Source organism: Brachypodium distachyon, chromosome 1 (genome assembly GCF_000005505.3).
Source record: "Brachypodium distachyon strain Bd21 chromosome 1, Brachypodium_distachyon_v3.0, whole genome shotgun sequence".
Taxonomy (NCBI): Eukaryota; Viridiplantae; Streptophyta; class Magnoliopsida; order Poales; family Poaceae; genus Brachypodium; species Brachypodium distachyon.
In genome coordinates, this window is record NC_016131.3 from 39507699 (window position 1) to 39523900 (window position 16202).

Here is a 16202-nt window from a genome sequence, read left to right on the forward strand (position 1 = left end):
TAGGGACGGCAGCGAGATCCGACCGAGGTCTCTAAGGTGGTGGCAAACAAGCGGTGGGATCCAGCCAAGAGGCTTGGTCGGCAGCAGAGCATGGCAAGAGGACGGTGATGTACTGAATTATCGCTCCTGCGTACGACAAAGGATGTCTCAAGTTTTTTAAAATTTAAATATAATATATCTAGACATGACTTAGTGTATAAATGCATTCAAATTTATCAAAATTGAGATATCCTTTGTTGGACGGAAAAAATACATTAACTGAATATGCTCTCTGTCATATATGTCCTATACTAAATTATCCAGATAACTTGCTAACAAAATCCTGAATGTTCATTCAGGTAGTGTAAAGACATATCCCGAAATACCTATGTCACGACAGGCCGAGTGGTGCGGTTGATTTGACGTGTTGCACGCATGGGGCTCACCTTCTCTTATCTCTTCTCATTCTTCTCCCTACCTTAGAAAACCTACGTTTACATAGCTTCAAAACTCGTAGGGTGCCCAGTAATTCCATCTATGTATTCAGCCCCATAATATAAACTTAGCAGGAAGTAGGGCTGTTACTCAATCCATGTGGACCTGAACCTGACTAAATCCTGTTGTTCGTCTGTTTAGCACCCTAAGATCCGTACTACATATAAACAAATCAAATCATGTACTAGCATAGTATCCAATCTAGGCGGTAGAGTTTCATTCCTCCACAAAAGGTTTTTCACTTTTTCTAAAACTTCTTCGAGATATTTGAAAGTAGAAAACGGAAAAATGCGGAAAAAACCAAAACTTGAAAACAATGGCGAGGACAAAAAAAATAAGCTGCTTCCATCAGCCCATTCTTAGACCGGCCGAAATCAATCAATCGTGGTGTTCTAAACACACGGAGTACCGCCAATTAGCGCCCATGTATCCAACTTGTTGATTTAGATCGAACATGCATATAATGCTTATTGCACTAAATCATCCATACTGAAGCTTTTAGCGGAATGGATCACCATAGATTATCCTCTCTGATTTCAGATATGTCCGTTGTTTCTTCTGATTTTTTAGGCCTCTGTAGTACAGTCCACACGCACACAAACCACCTACTATGTAAGCTAGATCTACAAATTATACCTAACAGGCATGCTCTAATAGATTCCCGAAGCCACTAGGCCCGTCACATACACACACGCACGCAAACCACCTACTGCGTAACCTAGACCTACAAACTAACCTAACGTGCACGCTTTAATAGATTCCCAAAGCCACTGGATCGGATCTGTTTGTGACGGGTAACACGTCACACTAGTGGAAGCATAGTTCATAGCCGGTGGGACGAGCAAATCCGGAGCCCCCAGGCTTCGAACTCGCGAGTGCTGGCTGCCCCACTGCAAGCCCTGCCATCTACGCTAGGCGCAGCCCTCACTCTGCCACTGCTTCTGAAAACACCTTAGAGGGCTGGAATCCGGATGGCACCCGTCGGGTTCGGGTACAGCTCAACCATACCCGTACCCGCGACCCGACCCTCAACCGCTACCCGTGGTCGGGTATGAAATTTTTACCATACCCGTGATATTTCTACCCGACCCGCCATCACCAGTAAATCACAGAAAAAAGAATCACAAAAACAAAAGCACATGAGGAAATCACAGAAAAAAAATCCTCGGGCGTGCAGGATCCACGGCGTCGAGACCCAATCCAACAGCAGCAGGGGCAAGGTCGGTCGGATCCCATGGCGTCGGTCCCAATCCGGCGGCGGCGGCGGCGGCGGGTCCCGATCTGGCGGCGGCATGGACATGGTCGGACGAATCCCACGGCCTCTGTCCTGATCGAGCGGTCGCCGGCCGGCCGACCTCCTTCATGGTGGCGGCGGGGACGGGGGGAGGAGGCGGACACAGGGGGGCGGTGGGCAGGTGGAGGAGGCAGCGCACGGGGCGGCGGCGGACTGGTTGGAGGAGAAGGGGGCACGGGGCAGCGGACCGGTGGAGGAGCCGGGGGCGCGGGGTCGGCGGGCCGGTGGAGGAGGCTGGGGACGGAGGAGTGTCATGGAGGAGGCTGGGGAAGGAGGAGCGTCGTGGAGGAGGCGGGGAGGCGGACGGGGGGCTCGTGGTTGTGGACAGAGACGGCGGACAGGGTTAGGTTTTGGGGCCATCCGGGTTTTTATATGAATGGTATTGGGCTGGGCCTCTTTGATGGGCGATTTTGTACATGGCTGACAAATTAGGTGCAGGCAGACGGGTCCGGGTAGGCCAATATCATACCCGTACCTGCCATACCCGTCAGGTACAATATTTTACCATTTAGATACCCGCAGGTATTTTTTTATTACCATACCCGTATCTTAAACGGTCCATCGGGTATGCGGGTATCGGGTACCCATTGTCATCCATAGGCTGGAATATGCTAGATGCACCTAAGATGTCAAGTCGTGAACGCACCATGTTGGCATGTTACCCACAGGAAATCCACATTTCTGGTCTTGTCGTCACGCCACCCATTGCCTGCACAAAGAAAGTTGTCTTTTTTCCAAATACTCCCTTCGCCCGAAAATAAGTGACTTGGATTTGTATGAGCATATAAATTGAAGCCATTTATTTTTGGACGAAAGGAGTACAAAACATTCTTCCGAAAGAAGAAAAGGAAAAAAAGAAGATGATTTGCTAAGGGTATTTTGGGTTGAGCCCAACTTTGCCCTATCAAAACTTTGACTAGCTAAATAATTAGTTTGTCGTAATTTTAGTTCAAATTTGTACTAAAACCACGACAAGAATTTAGGATAGGAGGAATTAATTAGTAACCATCGAAACAACTACTGTACCAAATTTTGGTCGATGACTAAAAAATTGGTAGTGTGCATTTTGGCACCAAACCAAAACACACCCTAATACCAGTGGCAGTGGCAGGTCGAGCAGCACAAATCTGAGTAGTCCATTTCGAATCGCACGGTACAGAAGCATATGCCGTCAATTACTGTTGGCACCTGAAACTTATCCCAAATTTCGCAGCTCCGTAGCATCCACGGCGCCACGTCACAGATGATCTTGGAGTAGTTCCCAACCAAAGACGACGGTTCCACGGTGTTCCACCTCAATCAAATCCCACAGCCTCACTCTCCGGCGGTCGGCGGACCATCAAAACCGCCGGCGGTCGCCGCGCATCCCCCTCGCCTCGTCATGTACAGCTCCTACTCCGCCGCTGCTCTCGCCCTGCGGACTGCGAAGCCGTCCTACAATTCCCATTCCTCTTACCTCCCTTCGCACCACTGCCAGCGTTACGACGGTGACGGCGGTCAGCGCGAGCTCCTCCCGCTGAACGCTCACCTTTCCCCCCGCTTTCTGCTCGATGGGTGCCTTCTCCGCCACTCCACTCACCTCATGCTCCTCTCCTCCCGGATCCGACCTCCGCCCCCACCGCATCCGCCCCACTGCTTCCGCCAGCGTGCGGCTGCCCGCTGCTGCTGCAGCGGCGGATGCCGCAATGGAAGATCGGGCTTTGAGAATGTTTATTGGCGACCGGAGGCGCGCGGGCATCGATGTTGCGGGCAGGGCACTGGAAGCTCGGATCTTGGAATGGTTCGCGGGCAACTGAAGGCGCGGGGATGCGGTTGCGGCAGCTCTGGAATTGGCAGGCTGGGTCTGGGAACTAGTTGTGGACATCGAGATACACCGAGGTTGCTTGGCAGGGCGGTTCGGCAGGAGGTGTGGGAGTACGACGGTGGCGAATGGCCGCGCAGAGGGTGTTCGATGGAATGCCGCTGTGATTGGGAAGAGGAGGAAGAAGGGGATGAATGTGGTATTGCTCAGAGGGAGGTACCAGGTAGGTCACTCTTAAGGAGGAGGTGGAAAGAAGAAGAAGAAGGCGGTGATAGATGTAGAGATTGCAGCAGGAGGAAGGGTGTAGAAATTGATTACTGTGATGAAGGTGAATACAATGGCCACAGGAGGGAAAGGAGGGACGTGAATGGTGTACATGGTAGGTTTCTGGATTCTGATTGGAGGAGGTTGGAGCAGAGGGGCTACTGTGACGAGGAGGATGATCTTCATATGAGACGAAGAAGGGAGATGATAGGGAGAGAAAGGAGAGATTTTGAACTTGATGATGCATTTGACATGAAGAGAGTTGGCGCTAGAAGATACAGTGAGAATGACAGGAAATATGATTGGCGAAGAGAAAGGAGGGACTCTGAATGTGAGGATGTGTTTGATGCCGGAAGAGTCAGAGCTGGCAGGTACACTGATGATGGCCGGAGATTTGATCGGAGAAGAGAGAGGAGGGATTTTGAAATTGACAGTGACGATGATGTGAGGATAGAAAGGAGGCACCATAGAAACAACGATGTAAGATATGTTATGCAAAACCCAAGGAGGAAGGAGGATAGGGCGGAGGTTGTTTCACTCTCGGAGTCACACCGTTGGCATGATAACGAGTGTGATAATGATGATCAAGGCATTGCTGGACATAAGCACTATTCGGGTAGATTTCTGAGGTCTTCATCTGCATTGCATAAGGATGATTCACAGAGGGCTTCAAGTTCAAGGAACACTGTTGGTACAAGACTTGCAAGGGAGGATTCAGCCTCGAGGGTGCGTTGGCATGATAATGTAGACAGACGAGCTGTGCAGACATTGCAAGAGAGAGACCGACACTATTCTTCCTCGGTTGGTCCGTCAAATGATGAGTATGATTGTGATGATGCACAGCTTATCAGGGTTAGAGATTCCAGGACGGGAACACAAGATGTGAAGGTTATAACTGAGGATGATACACGCTTGATTTCCAGTTCAAAGAATACTTCAACTTTGATGCATGGTAGCAATTTAGATCAGCAAATAGCAGCTCGGAAGGATGAATCAAAGAAAATCTCACAGAGAATAATGGAGACATCAGAAGTCAGAGGTCACAACACTGAACAAGATTCCGCAACACGGAGCTATAACCAGGAAGATAGAAGAAACTGCATTGGTAATAAGTCATCTTCTCTTCAAAGTTCTGTAAAGATGACTAGTGACAGTAGAAGACAAAGTAACCAGCATGATGAGGTTGATCAGTCGGTGGTTGCACTCACTGAATTGAGGAGAAACTCAGAAAAGCTCACAGATATAAAGATGGATAGTGGTCACAATGTTAGCAGGGCCTCTCACTCACAGAGAAATTATGAGGAAGTTAACCAGATGGATCTCGATGACAGATCTACTTCCATAGAGAATGTAACTCATATTACAAGAGACAGGAAGAGGTATGTTAACCAGCAAGTGATACATGAAACAGACATAGATGTGCAGAATGTTTCACATCTTGATGTTTCCAAGGTTCGTGCTAGTGATATTCATGTGTCTAGGACTTCACAAAATCAATCTGAAACTAGATCAGATGTAAACTCTATTTCCAACGTGAGTATCATTGACCGGGCAAGGGGCCAGCAAGAACAAATACATCAAAACAAGATCATCATTAGTGATTGCCCAACTGTCCGGGGTTCACAGAGTTATCTTGGCAGTGGAGTATATGGTCAAGTTCACTTGACTTCGGTTGTTGACAGCACAAAAGAAATTCAAGAACAAGTGGAAAATACTAATGCCCGTACTAACAATGCTGCTATGCCAAGTACTTCAGAAAGCCATATACTAACAAGAGCAGATGGTCAATTTCAGCCATCCTCATCTGTAAATACTGTTGGTAGTGTGGAGCAACAAATTGATCTTACTAAGATCCACGATAGTGACACTGTATTTGTTAGCAACTCATATAACAGAAGCGACCATGAAGCTTGTAGGACAAAACCTGTCAATCTTGTTGATAAGGCAAGGGATAGCCATGACAAAAATGATCGGCAAATTAGAGGAGGTTCTAGTACAGAAAGAAGTGATCAATCAAGAACCATTTCTGAATCCTTTCAGGACTCTAACGAAAGACTTACAATAGTAGAAGAGACCGGGAGATTAATGCAGCATAACATTGCTTTGAACTCACAGCAGGCAGGCACCAGCAGAATTTCTGATGATAAAGATACTACTAGTTTGGAGATGGAGAGTAGTGAAGAGGCATCTATCTTCAATCCAGATATCAAACAACAAGCGATAATACATGGAGGGAGTGAAACTACTGCAGGACAAAGTATGCTAGGTGTTTCATCTGCCAGAAAGTCTGTCAATGAAAGCTTGTTAGAATCAGCTGCTCGATTAGAAAAATCATCTACATTTCATGTAGGGCAATTTGTTGGTGAGCTCCAAAGAGGCGTCTCAGATGCAGATACTACTTTAACAAAGAAAAATGAGAAGTCCATAATGGAAGGTACAACGAGATCTTCATCCAGATCCAGAATGAAGGGACCATCAGATGAGATTTGGGATGTTCAAAGTGCTACGTCTCAAGAGACCTTTAAGACAGCCGATAAGGAGGAAGGTTCCTCAGCTGATGGAGGTACCAACTCAGCCTCTCAGACACCCAAAAGTGAGTCTGTTATTGCTAAAAGAGTTCATAGGTCACTCTGGGCTTATGTTGCAGACATAGTCCGTCTTGGCTGGGTTCAACGAGGTGAATCTCATGATCCTAGCAACAAATCATTTAATAAAAGTTCATCCAGTAATTCTCAAAGTACTGAGGGCTGGCTGTCAAGCCAGGGGCATGACAATGACAGAATTCAGAAGAGAAATTGGGGTACCAAACCAAAAGATCATCTGATGAAGTCACAAAGCGGAGAATCAGAATCTAGGCTAGCATCAGCGCTAAAGGATGAAAACTTGCCTACAGGCACACAAGGTTTGCAAATATCAGAAGCTGGTCATGTACCTGAAGTAGGTAGTTCGAAAGGAGATTTTGTACCCAGAATTTCCAACGATGCTGTGCAGATTTCAGGGGAGAGGGTAAAAGCAAAACAATCTGAAGTGGGTGCATCACCCAAAGGAAATATCAAAGGAGGCTTGGCTGAGGCTAGCACATCAACTTCGGTAGATGTCACAGTAGGACATTTACCTGAACATGAAGCTGCTACTTCATCCAGTATCACAACCAAGCGTTCCACCGAAATTAATGCGGGGAAAGGAATATTAGGCGGCACATCTTCGATCATCAACGTGGAGGAAGTTGGTCAGAATGAAGATGCAGATAACTGGAGATACGGACCTTCAGCTGCTATAACTCCTTACCATCATCCTCAAACACAAGCAATGGTGCCGCATGATAATGCGTCATACGCTTTCCAAGAATCAGCGGAATTGCCTACTGGTGGTTTCACGAGGATGGAAGAGAAGATTGTTGTACAGCAGGCCCCTGAAGTTATCAGAACAGAAGGAAAAGATGCTGAATTGAAGAGGAGGAAGATTCAGCGAAATAAGCAGGTATTGAAGGAGACATTTGATGAATGGGAGGAAGCATACCAGCACGACGCTAAACAGAGAAAGACTGATGAATTATTCATGAGGGAGGCTTTACTTGAAGCTCAGAGGGCTGCAGATATATGGGAGGTGCCAGTTGGAGCAGTGCTAGTACATAACGGAGAAATTATTGCTCGTGGTTGTAATCTGTAAGTAGTGATATATATTGCATAGCCAACTGTTGCTAAAAAGGAAAATGAAATCTTCACTTTGCTTATTTGTTCTGTTTCTTTCTTGTGTTCAGAGTTGAAGATCTCAGGGATTCAACTGCACATGCCGAAATTTGTTGTATAAGAGAAGCTTCTAACAAACTTAAGACATGGCGCCTAGCGGTATTATGTTACCCTCAATAACTTTCTTCACCAACTTAATCCTGTGGAAGCATTGAAAAATAATCCCTTGCCTTCCTCCTATTTAGCCATTTCCTTCTTTGATACTTATTTAATTATTACTTATCTGGTGAAAACTCATATCAAACTGGATATGAATAAATCATAATGCACCAAGAGTTACATGTGTAGTTATTTCATACCTTCAGGCATTCCCATGGGTCTTTGCTTCATGGTTTATCTCTGTTTTTGTTCAAGTTATTTTTAAAATTCCGCAAGATTATTTATTTTCAGTTTACAAAAAGCAAGTAGACACTTGTTTGAAAAGTTCCTCACAATTTATGAATTCTTGGATGCATTTACCCATATGTTGGCCTTTTCCATACACTTTCTAATAGAATGTATTACAGGAAACAACACTTTATGTGACATTGGAACCTTGTGCCATGTGCGCTGGTGCAATTCTCCAAGCTAGAGTTGATACTGTTGTATGGGGTGCACCGAACAAGCTTCTTGGAGCCGATGGCAGCTGGGTTAGGTATGGAGTTTTAACATATAGTGAATTTTATATTGAGTCCTTTTTTACTCAATAATATTTCTTCCCCTTTCAAGCAACTATCTAGTTTGTTAGGTGTTCAAAATCTTGAGATGATGTATTACATCAGATTCAACCACACCATCTCTCTGTCCTGGCCGGGAAAAATCGGATTATCCTGTAGTTTATTTGTTGCATGGTCTTCAAAATACAGCATCATCACCAAGATACACCTTAGAGGTCGATGGCATGGTGTAGCCACTTGCCCTGCAGTGGCTTCATAGTTACGAATGTCTCAGTGACCAATAGGAGGCACAGCATGTCACAAGCTGCAACTCAGCATACCACCATGCTTTGTTCCCCATAGTGCCACCTCCTTGGTTGCCAGTTCACACCATTTTTTCCCCACAATTACCAAAAGATTTGGAGATGTAGGGTATGGTATGTTCTGCATCCATGAAACTTTTAAGAATCACACTTGATTGCATTTCACAGATAAGCTGCAAAATTGTATAGTGATTATTCACTACTTAAGTGGAGCTTGTCATTTTCATATATTCCAAATATGATCGAATTTGTTCTTGAAATTTGACATGGATATAGAATGTATCCTCCTATACTTCTACAACACCTACGGGAAATTTTGAGATCTTCTAGATGTGGGAAGCAGTGGATAGGGAAGCAGCACGGTTGTGAAAGAAATCTGAGAAAATTGTTCTAGTGGTGGATTTTCTGCAAAATATCCACTGGGTTTAAAGCACTGGCTTTCAGGCCTAGGCATAAGCTATCTGGGGTTATAGTACAAGGGTTATCTTATCTGCACTCTGAAAGTAAAAGGATGATAATATGGACTTCCTTTTTCCACCAGAAAAATAGCATTTTCCACAGCAAAAGCTAGCATTCATGCACTTGTGCTGGTTCAAATGGAAACCCTAGGCAAAGTACTCTCCGTTCCATAATTCTGATCAAATATTACATGCATCTACACGCTTTTTAGGAATAGATACATCCATATTTGGACAAATTGGAGAGAAGAATAATGGAACGGAGGGAGTAGCTTGTAACAATAGGAATTGAAATAGCTTGTAACAATATAAACTGAGTGTTCAAACACTTGTTTTCCACTTATGTAAGCAAGTGAAGAAGCTACGGGAGTGGCGAATGCCGAAATGGCTCTCTAGAGCACATGTTCCAGAATATACAGTAAATTCAAAAAACAAATACAGGGTGCAAAACCTCTTTTTTCATGACAAAAGACATGCACATGTGTGACGTTTTTGTTTTGTACATTTGAAAACTTACTTTCTTCATCGAGGAGCACTGCCTACCCCTATTATATACACTAGCAGAATGCCCGTGCCTTGCTATGGACTAAAATGAATACACTGCATGTTTAAATGTACTATGTTTGTTGTGATGCCAGATCAAATAATTCATACCCACTATCAGAATTTTATTTTGAAGGTGACAGAATGCTGCCACCGATTAAAAACATTATAGGAGTAAATATCAGTTTTGGTTGACTAACACAGAAACTTACTATGCTACGTAGTACTCCGTATTTATAAAAGGCTGCAGTTTGTCGAAACATTTGTTGTGCACTCGCTTTGCATTTCGTTGCCAGTGCCTCTTTCACATGGAAACCAAATTGATGCACCCAAAATATTAGATGGGAACTTAGTTAGACACTCCAGTTGAGAGACATGAGGATTACAGATAGTATTGTAGGAATTCATGTTCATGGACTGATCTGAATAGTGGACAAGGGTTTTCATCTTACAATATATTATTGTCATTCCTATATGTTAACTTCACTGTGACTGGAAACTTCAGCAACTGTTGCACTTGTTTTATAGGCTTTTCCCTGGTGATGGGCAAGCAAGCACATTGGATCCAACAAACCAGAACCAAACGGCAGGACCTGTCCACCCTTTCCATCCAAAGATAATCGTAAGGCGAGGTGTCCTCTCCGCGGAGTGCTCAGAGATAATGCAACAGTTCTTCCAGCTGAGGAGGAAAAAGAAGCAGAGGTCGGAGTCGCCGCCTCGTCCGCGCCACTCGGGGCACCACCACCATCCTATCAAGTTCTTCACCAAGATGCATCACATGTTCGGCACAGTTTTCTGTTTGTAGCAGCATCCTTCCCACTTTCCCCAATAGTAAGTAGACTCCGCTTTCACATTTAATCTTGTCTTTTTGGGGGGATTTTATGGCGTGACATCCTTTATTTCCCGTTCTGGAGGTAAAAGTAATGTGCCATTTTGTGAAGTGTTCTTTTCCTGTAATGTAAAGGCTTTTTAGATGTAATACTGAAGATGACTTTTCCAGTGGGTTATCGATCTCCTATATCGTTTCTACAGAACCTGCAGATAATTGATTTCGGAGAAAAGAAGTGATGGATTGAACTTGCCTATTTCACTTGTAAATTACGCAAAATTGTCAATAATAGGCATACGCTAGGTCTGGGTCTGTTCATTTGCATGAATTTCTTAGGAGACAGGAAAATAAGCCCTGTGACGTCCATATTTATTGGCCCATGCGAAGAGAAAAGGGGTGAGAATGCACACTGGGCTGGCCTCTGTCGTCTTTCCTGTGCTCGTCCTGTGACTGACAAAGTGACCAGTATGGTTGGTTGTGCTCGGAGAGGTGTTGGTTGCCTGTTGAGAGCAACGGCAGTAATTATTTTTTTTGAGGCCGGCAGTATTTTGGTTTAAAATGACTTGAGGGTGCTAGCATCGAAAAGATCACGCCCTTTCTCTTCAGCATGGTTGGCCAGAGGGTGGATTACCTATTGCTCGCCTGCAGAATCCTCAGTTTCAGAATGCAGTTATGCTCAGAATCAGGGTCCATTTTTGCGGAGCTATAATCCAGCTTGGAGAAATCACCCAAATATTCCCTACAGGAGTAATGTAGGGTTCAGAAAACCAACTACAGCAACAATTTAGCAATTCATGATAGCCTAGTACTTATCAAGTGAATCAAACATCAGGAATGGAAGACATAATCAAGATAGCAACAATTTAGCAGCTGTAACTTATCAATAAATGAGCACTGAAGTTGGTACTATGAAGAAATCCATGCAGAGTTTGAAATCTAGAATGGATAATCTCGTGGCATAACAATCGGCCAGTGGTTCTGGACCAAAACTGCCATCACGATAAGGGGTAAACCCAAGAAGTCTTTGTGGTTCAATTACTACTAGAGGTAGAACTGTCATAACTCCATTGCTTATCTGAAAACAGTGCTACTAGAGGTAGCACAATGGATCAGGGAGAGTATTAGGTTGTAGTACGTCAGGGAATCGTCCTCCCATAAATTTAGCTCCGGAATATTCATAATAAATGTTTTAAATTTAGTACAAATTTGTACTACTAATTCCGTATTAAATCTAACACACTTGCATCAGAGTGAGTAATATATGGGACGCACGCACACATGACACATCCATTGGATTTGACTTCGTGCACGCAATATTTCGCAAGACTGTCATAGTCCACAGCTTTGGGTCACAGGCCGGGTCCGGCCGTCCGGTGCGTCATGAAAATAGAGAATAGTAATATCCAGTAGCATATCTTAAACTCGAAACCACTTGCAAAGATCCTCTTAACAGACCGAATGGGTTAAACTCACGGGCACCACTGAAAAGAAGTAGTAACATATACTGCAAATTGGTGTTCATTATTGCAGAATAACTTATCACTTCGATAATTTCGGAATCGAAACAGACGTATGCCATGCTTTATTGCCTCTTTCGTGGCAAGACCATGATTTCCCGTATGCTAATGCTATCATTGCAAAATCTTTACTTTTGAAATTTTAAATGGTTGTTTAGTGTTATCAAGAATGGAACAAACACTGGTTTATTCTTCAGTATATTTCTTCCGAGAAGGAGAAAATATTGTACTTTTCAGAAATAAAAGAATAAATGGAAATATTCGAATATACCCGCATGTAAGAACCACCGCCGTGTTGTCTGGTCAGGCTATTAAATCAATGTTTAATGGTTTAACCACTTTCACTCATACTCATAGGTAGCATTGTTTGGCACGTGTGGAGATTTCTAATCACTGCTTTATCAAGTGAACCACAAAAATTTGGTACCACTACTAGATATTGTTTTAACTTTATTGATGTCTAGAAAATAAAGAATCTATCATATAGTTTTATTATGTGCTTATAATTCACTTTCGTTGCTACTCAATTTCACCCATGTATTATTGACGAGGTCTTAATATTATTGACGAGGTGTCAAGTTAGTCCTAAAAATACTAAACTGCATATTTAGGTCCTATTTTTTGGAAGTGTGTCATGACATGTCTTAAACTCGTCCAAGAACGTTTGACCAGCCTACGTGGCGCGCTGACCGAATACAGTCAGCTAAAGGGCCGCTGGACATGACTGAACCTATTAAATTAGATTAAATGCACCCCGTTCCTAATATTATTGACAAAGTGCCAAGTTAGTTTTAAAATTACTAAAACTGCATATTTAAGTCCTATCTTTTTCTCGACCGTCTTTCTCCTCCGAAGTTAGAGCCACAAGCCAGTCCTGCGCTAGTGCCTTGTATCGTCAGGAACGTCAACGACATTTGCACCGTTGAGTGCGGTCCCGGGCACACTGTGCGCCATCGCTGAACACCGCCTCGGCCAACGGCCTCCCTGAGCCATGACTCCTTGCCTACTAGCTTCGCCTCATCCTTGTACACCTTCGACCATCCTCGTGTTGTGTAGCGTTCCACCGCCTAGCGCCGCCTTCCATTGCTACATGAGCTCATTGCGAGCCCTCCTCCGGTTCGCCGCCAAGCACCCCCAACAACTCAGTAGCTGCCCCTAAAACCCAGAAAGCCACCCCAATTCTCTACTATTTGTGGCCGCAACTCCAGTCACTTGCCGGCAAGAGCCGCAGTGATGGGTGAGACAACACACTATTTCACAGCGCCAATTATGCAAATAGCCTCCTTAGCCGACATGTATTCGGTCACGTAGGACAGTCAAACGCTCCTAAACGAGCTTAGGACCTCTCGTAACCTACTTAACTAAAAATTAGGACCTAAATATGCAGTTTAATAATTTTAGGACTAACTTTGCACATCGTCAATAATATTAGGACCGTGGATGCATTTTTTTCCTCACGTCAGTTATGTCCAGTGGGCTCTTTGGCTGACGTGTACTCGGTCAACGCACCAAGTAGGCCGGTCAAACGCTCCTGGACGAGCGTAGGACCTGTCGTGACACACTTAGCAAAAAATTGGGATCTAAATATGCAGTTTAGTAATTTTAGAACTAACTTGGCACCTCGTCAATAATGTTAGGACCGCGGGTGTATTTTACTCTTAATGAAAATTCCTACAACAATGTGCATGATGTCATCTAGTTTTTTTCTACACATGTAACCATTCCACATCATCACTTGTTCACACCTACTTAGTGGGGGCTCATCACTAAATGTATTTTGTTGCATATGAATGCATGCATGCATGCAACATTCCATCAAGCCATCCCGAAGTATTTTCCTACACATGCAACCATGCCACATCATAATATCATCTATTTGTTCACACTAATTACTTAGTGGGGATCTTAATTATGAGTAAATGTAATTTTTTTCACATGCATGCATGTAACTTGCCATCAATTTGTTTCCCTGACCATATAGTTCCCAGGTTATATCATAGTTCGTTGTCAATCAAGCCATCACATGGTTTATTACATAAGATAGACCAGCTGTTTTCTTAGATAAATCATCATATCATTTTATTATTTAGTTGGACAATAAGATATTTGTTTGTTTGTATTTTCCAAGATTCCTTAGGGTTATGGATGAGCGTGGCAATTCACTTATCAAGCGAATGATAAAAGTTTGGTGTCATTCTCAGATATCGCTTTAACTTTCTATATTTACAAAGTAAAGATTATACAATTTCATTATTTCCTTAGATTCTGGATACTCTTTTTTTGCTACTCAATTTTGCTGATGTATGTTAACTGAAAATTCTCACAACATCGTGCAGGGCATCACCTAGTATATTTCAGTAACTCAGTCAGATCCCCTAAAAAAAAGAGGTAACTTAACATTGTTCGGATAAGCATGTCACGGTGACTTTGGTTCTCAGTCAGAAACCCCTCTGCCTTTTTAAGGGTCGTCCTGCACATTTCCATTTTAGGAAGGAACTTATGCGGGTCAAGTATCTTTTTTGCCCTCCAGTTTGGGAAGTTGCATATGGAAACTAACGAACCAATTCGCTTCTGGGAAGATAGATGGTATGGAAACTTTGCGCTTTCTGATATTACCCACGGCTATTTAACATTGTTCGGATAAGCATGTCACGGTGACTTCGGTTCTCAGTCTCTCTGAACCACATGTTGCGTTCCACCGAACATTGCTCAGTCACCACCTTGAGGCGTGGAACCAAATTGTTGATTTTGTTTCTTCGCTCCAATTACTGACCGAGCAAGACTCCTTTCGATGGAGCCTACTACCATCATGGATCTTTTCAGTTATGTGACATGTCACACTTTTGGATGAGGTCATGTGTTTAGGTTGTTCCAAATAATATAATACTTTGGCTATATGCATTCCGAATGTAGTGGGCGGGGTAATAAAGCTCAATTTTCTGGAGAAAAACAAACACATGTCATGGTGCTGGCCATAAAATATTTTAAGTTTTAACACCCATATTGAACATTTTACTAACAGTAGCTAAATGCACGTGTGTTGCTACGGAATTAATAATATATATTACATTTATGAGTTATTTTAAATGTTCATGTGATTATGTTTTCTAATTTTATGCTAAATAATAATTCTCAAAATACTTATTTTAAAAATAATTATCCCAAAAGTATAGATCAAACCAATCAAAAGATCGTCTAACAAGCTGCGGAGTAGTCTTGGTAGGGTGAACTGACGACCACCAACTAAGATCTTTATGTGTAAAAGATGGTGAAACGACTGTCCACCTGACCGCAGCTTCCCCAAGTAGGTTTAGTCAACAATCTGCTTGTGTAACGGCCCCTTTTGCCGCGCCACTATGAGTCAATTCGTGGTGAGAGGATTTCATCAGTCCCCTTGGCAACAACAAGAGAAGAATGGGGCTACTTCATTTGCTCGCCGTAGAGTGTTTGGAAGGAGAGGAATAGAAAGAAAGGATGAACACTTGGCCTTGCTCCCACTGCAAGTGGCAATTTGGGATCTAATTTTGTAAGTATTGTTTTGTTAACTTAGTTGGTAAGTATCGTTTTGTTAACTTCAATTTTGAATCTTATTACAAAAATTGCGTGCAAAAGCCTGAAGGTATCTGGAGAAACGGGTTTCGGTTAGCAGCTGACCAACACATAGCTTTCCAACGGCACACCCTCAGTGTCTAAATATGAAATTTCCTTGGATTTTTTTAATGAAAATACTGTAGGGGAAACCCCTAAAGCATAAATGTGAGCACCATGATTTAAACCCTAATGGGTGAAGTCATGCACCCACGACTCCACCATCACACCAAGAGGAGTTTCTCTTTCCTTGGATTTATCAGAAGCTAAGCAATTTTCTCAGAGCCATAAGCTAAGGCCAAATCATGGCATGATTCCTCACTTGATATGTGGCTCCCAAAGTCACCCACCCTGCCATTTTTTCGCCATCACTAGGAGGAAGAAAACCGCCTATTCACGATGATATCACCGACAGGGCTTGGCTTCATGCTTTGAGGGGCGAGATCTCCAATAATGTGGTTCAACTCAACGAGTCTGTCTCTCTTCGGCTGAGACTTCAGGGTGTGACCCTAAGCTTTGTCACCCCGGATTGGACAAGTTGTCTTACTATAGTAATGATCTGGCCTCTCGCTTGGTAGATTCAATCCTCCAAGACTATTAGCAAAGAGCAAAGGCAAGACTTAATGGGGTGGCCATTTACATCATGTGGAACATTTTAAAGGAGCGCATCCGTCGTATTTTTCGGGTTGTGGTCGCTTCGCTGGCAATCAACTCTCATAGGCTTGGC

The 16202-nt window shown here is 43.5% G+C and overlaps 1 protein-coding gene across 1 annotated transcript; it reads left to right on the forward strand.

The window, feature by feature from the left end:
- The first annotated feature begins 3007 nt into the window (after positions 1–3007).
- On the forward strand, positions 3008–10626 carry LOC100831414 (tRNA(adenine(34)) deaminase, chloroplastic). Its single transcript, XM_003563830.4, has 4 exons — positions 3008–7498; positions 7594–7681; positions 8089–8216; positions 10070–10626. Exons 1-4 carry the CDS (start codon positions 3150–3152, stop codon positions 10344–10346), a joined length of 4842 nt encoding a protein of 1613 aa, XP_003563878.1. The 5' UTR covers positions 3008–3149; the 3' UTR covers positions 10347–10626.
- Positions 10627–16202: the final 5576 nt, after the last annotated feature.

Excerpts from the sequence above, each read along its gene's own strand:
- LOC100831414 (XM_003563830.4), top strand. The coding sequence starts at position 3,150 with ATGTACAGCTCCTACTCCGCCGCTGCTCTCGCCCTGCGGACTGCGAAG. Across the intron at positions 7,499-7,593 it reads ATTGCTCGTGGTTGTAATCT|AGTTGAAGATCTCAGGGATT; the intron begins GTAAGTAGTGAT and ends TCTTGTGTTCAG. Across the intron at positions 7,682-8,088 it reads TTAAGACATGGCGCCTAGCG|GAAACAACACTTTATGTGAC; the intron begins GTATTATGTTAC and ends AATGTATTACAG.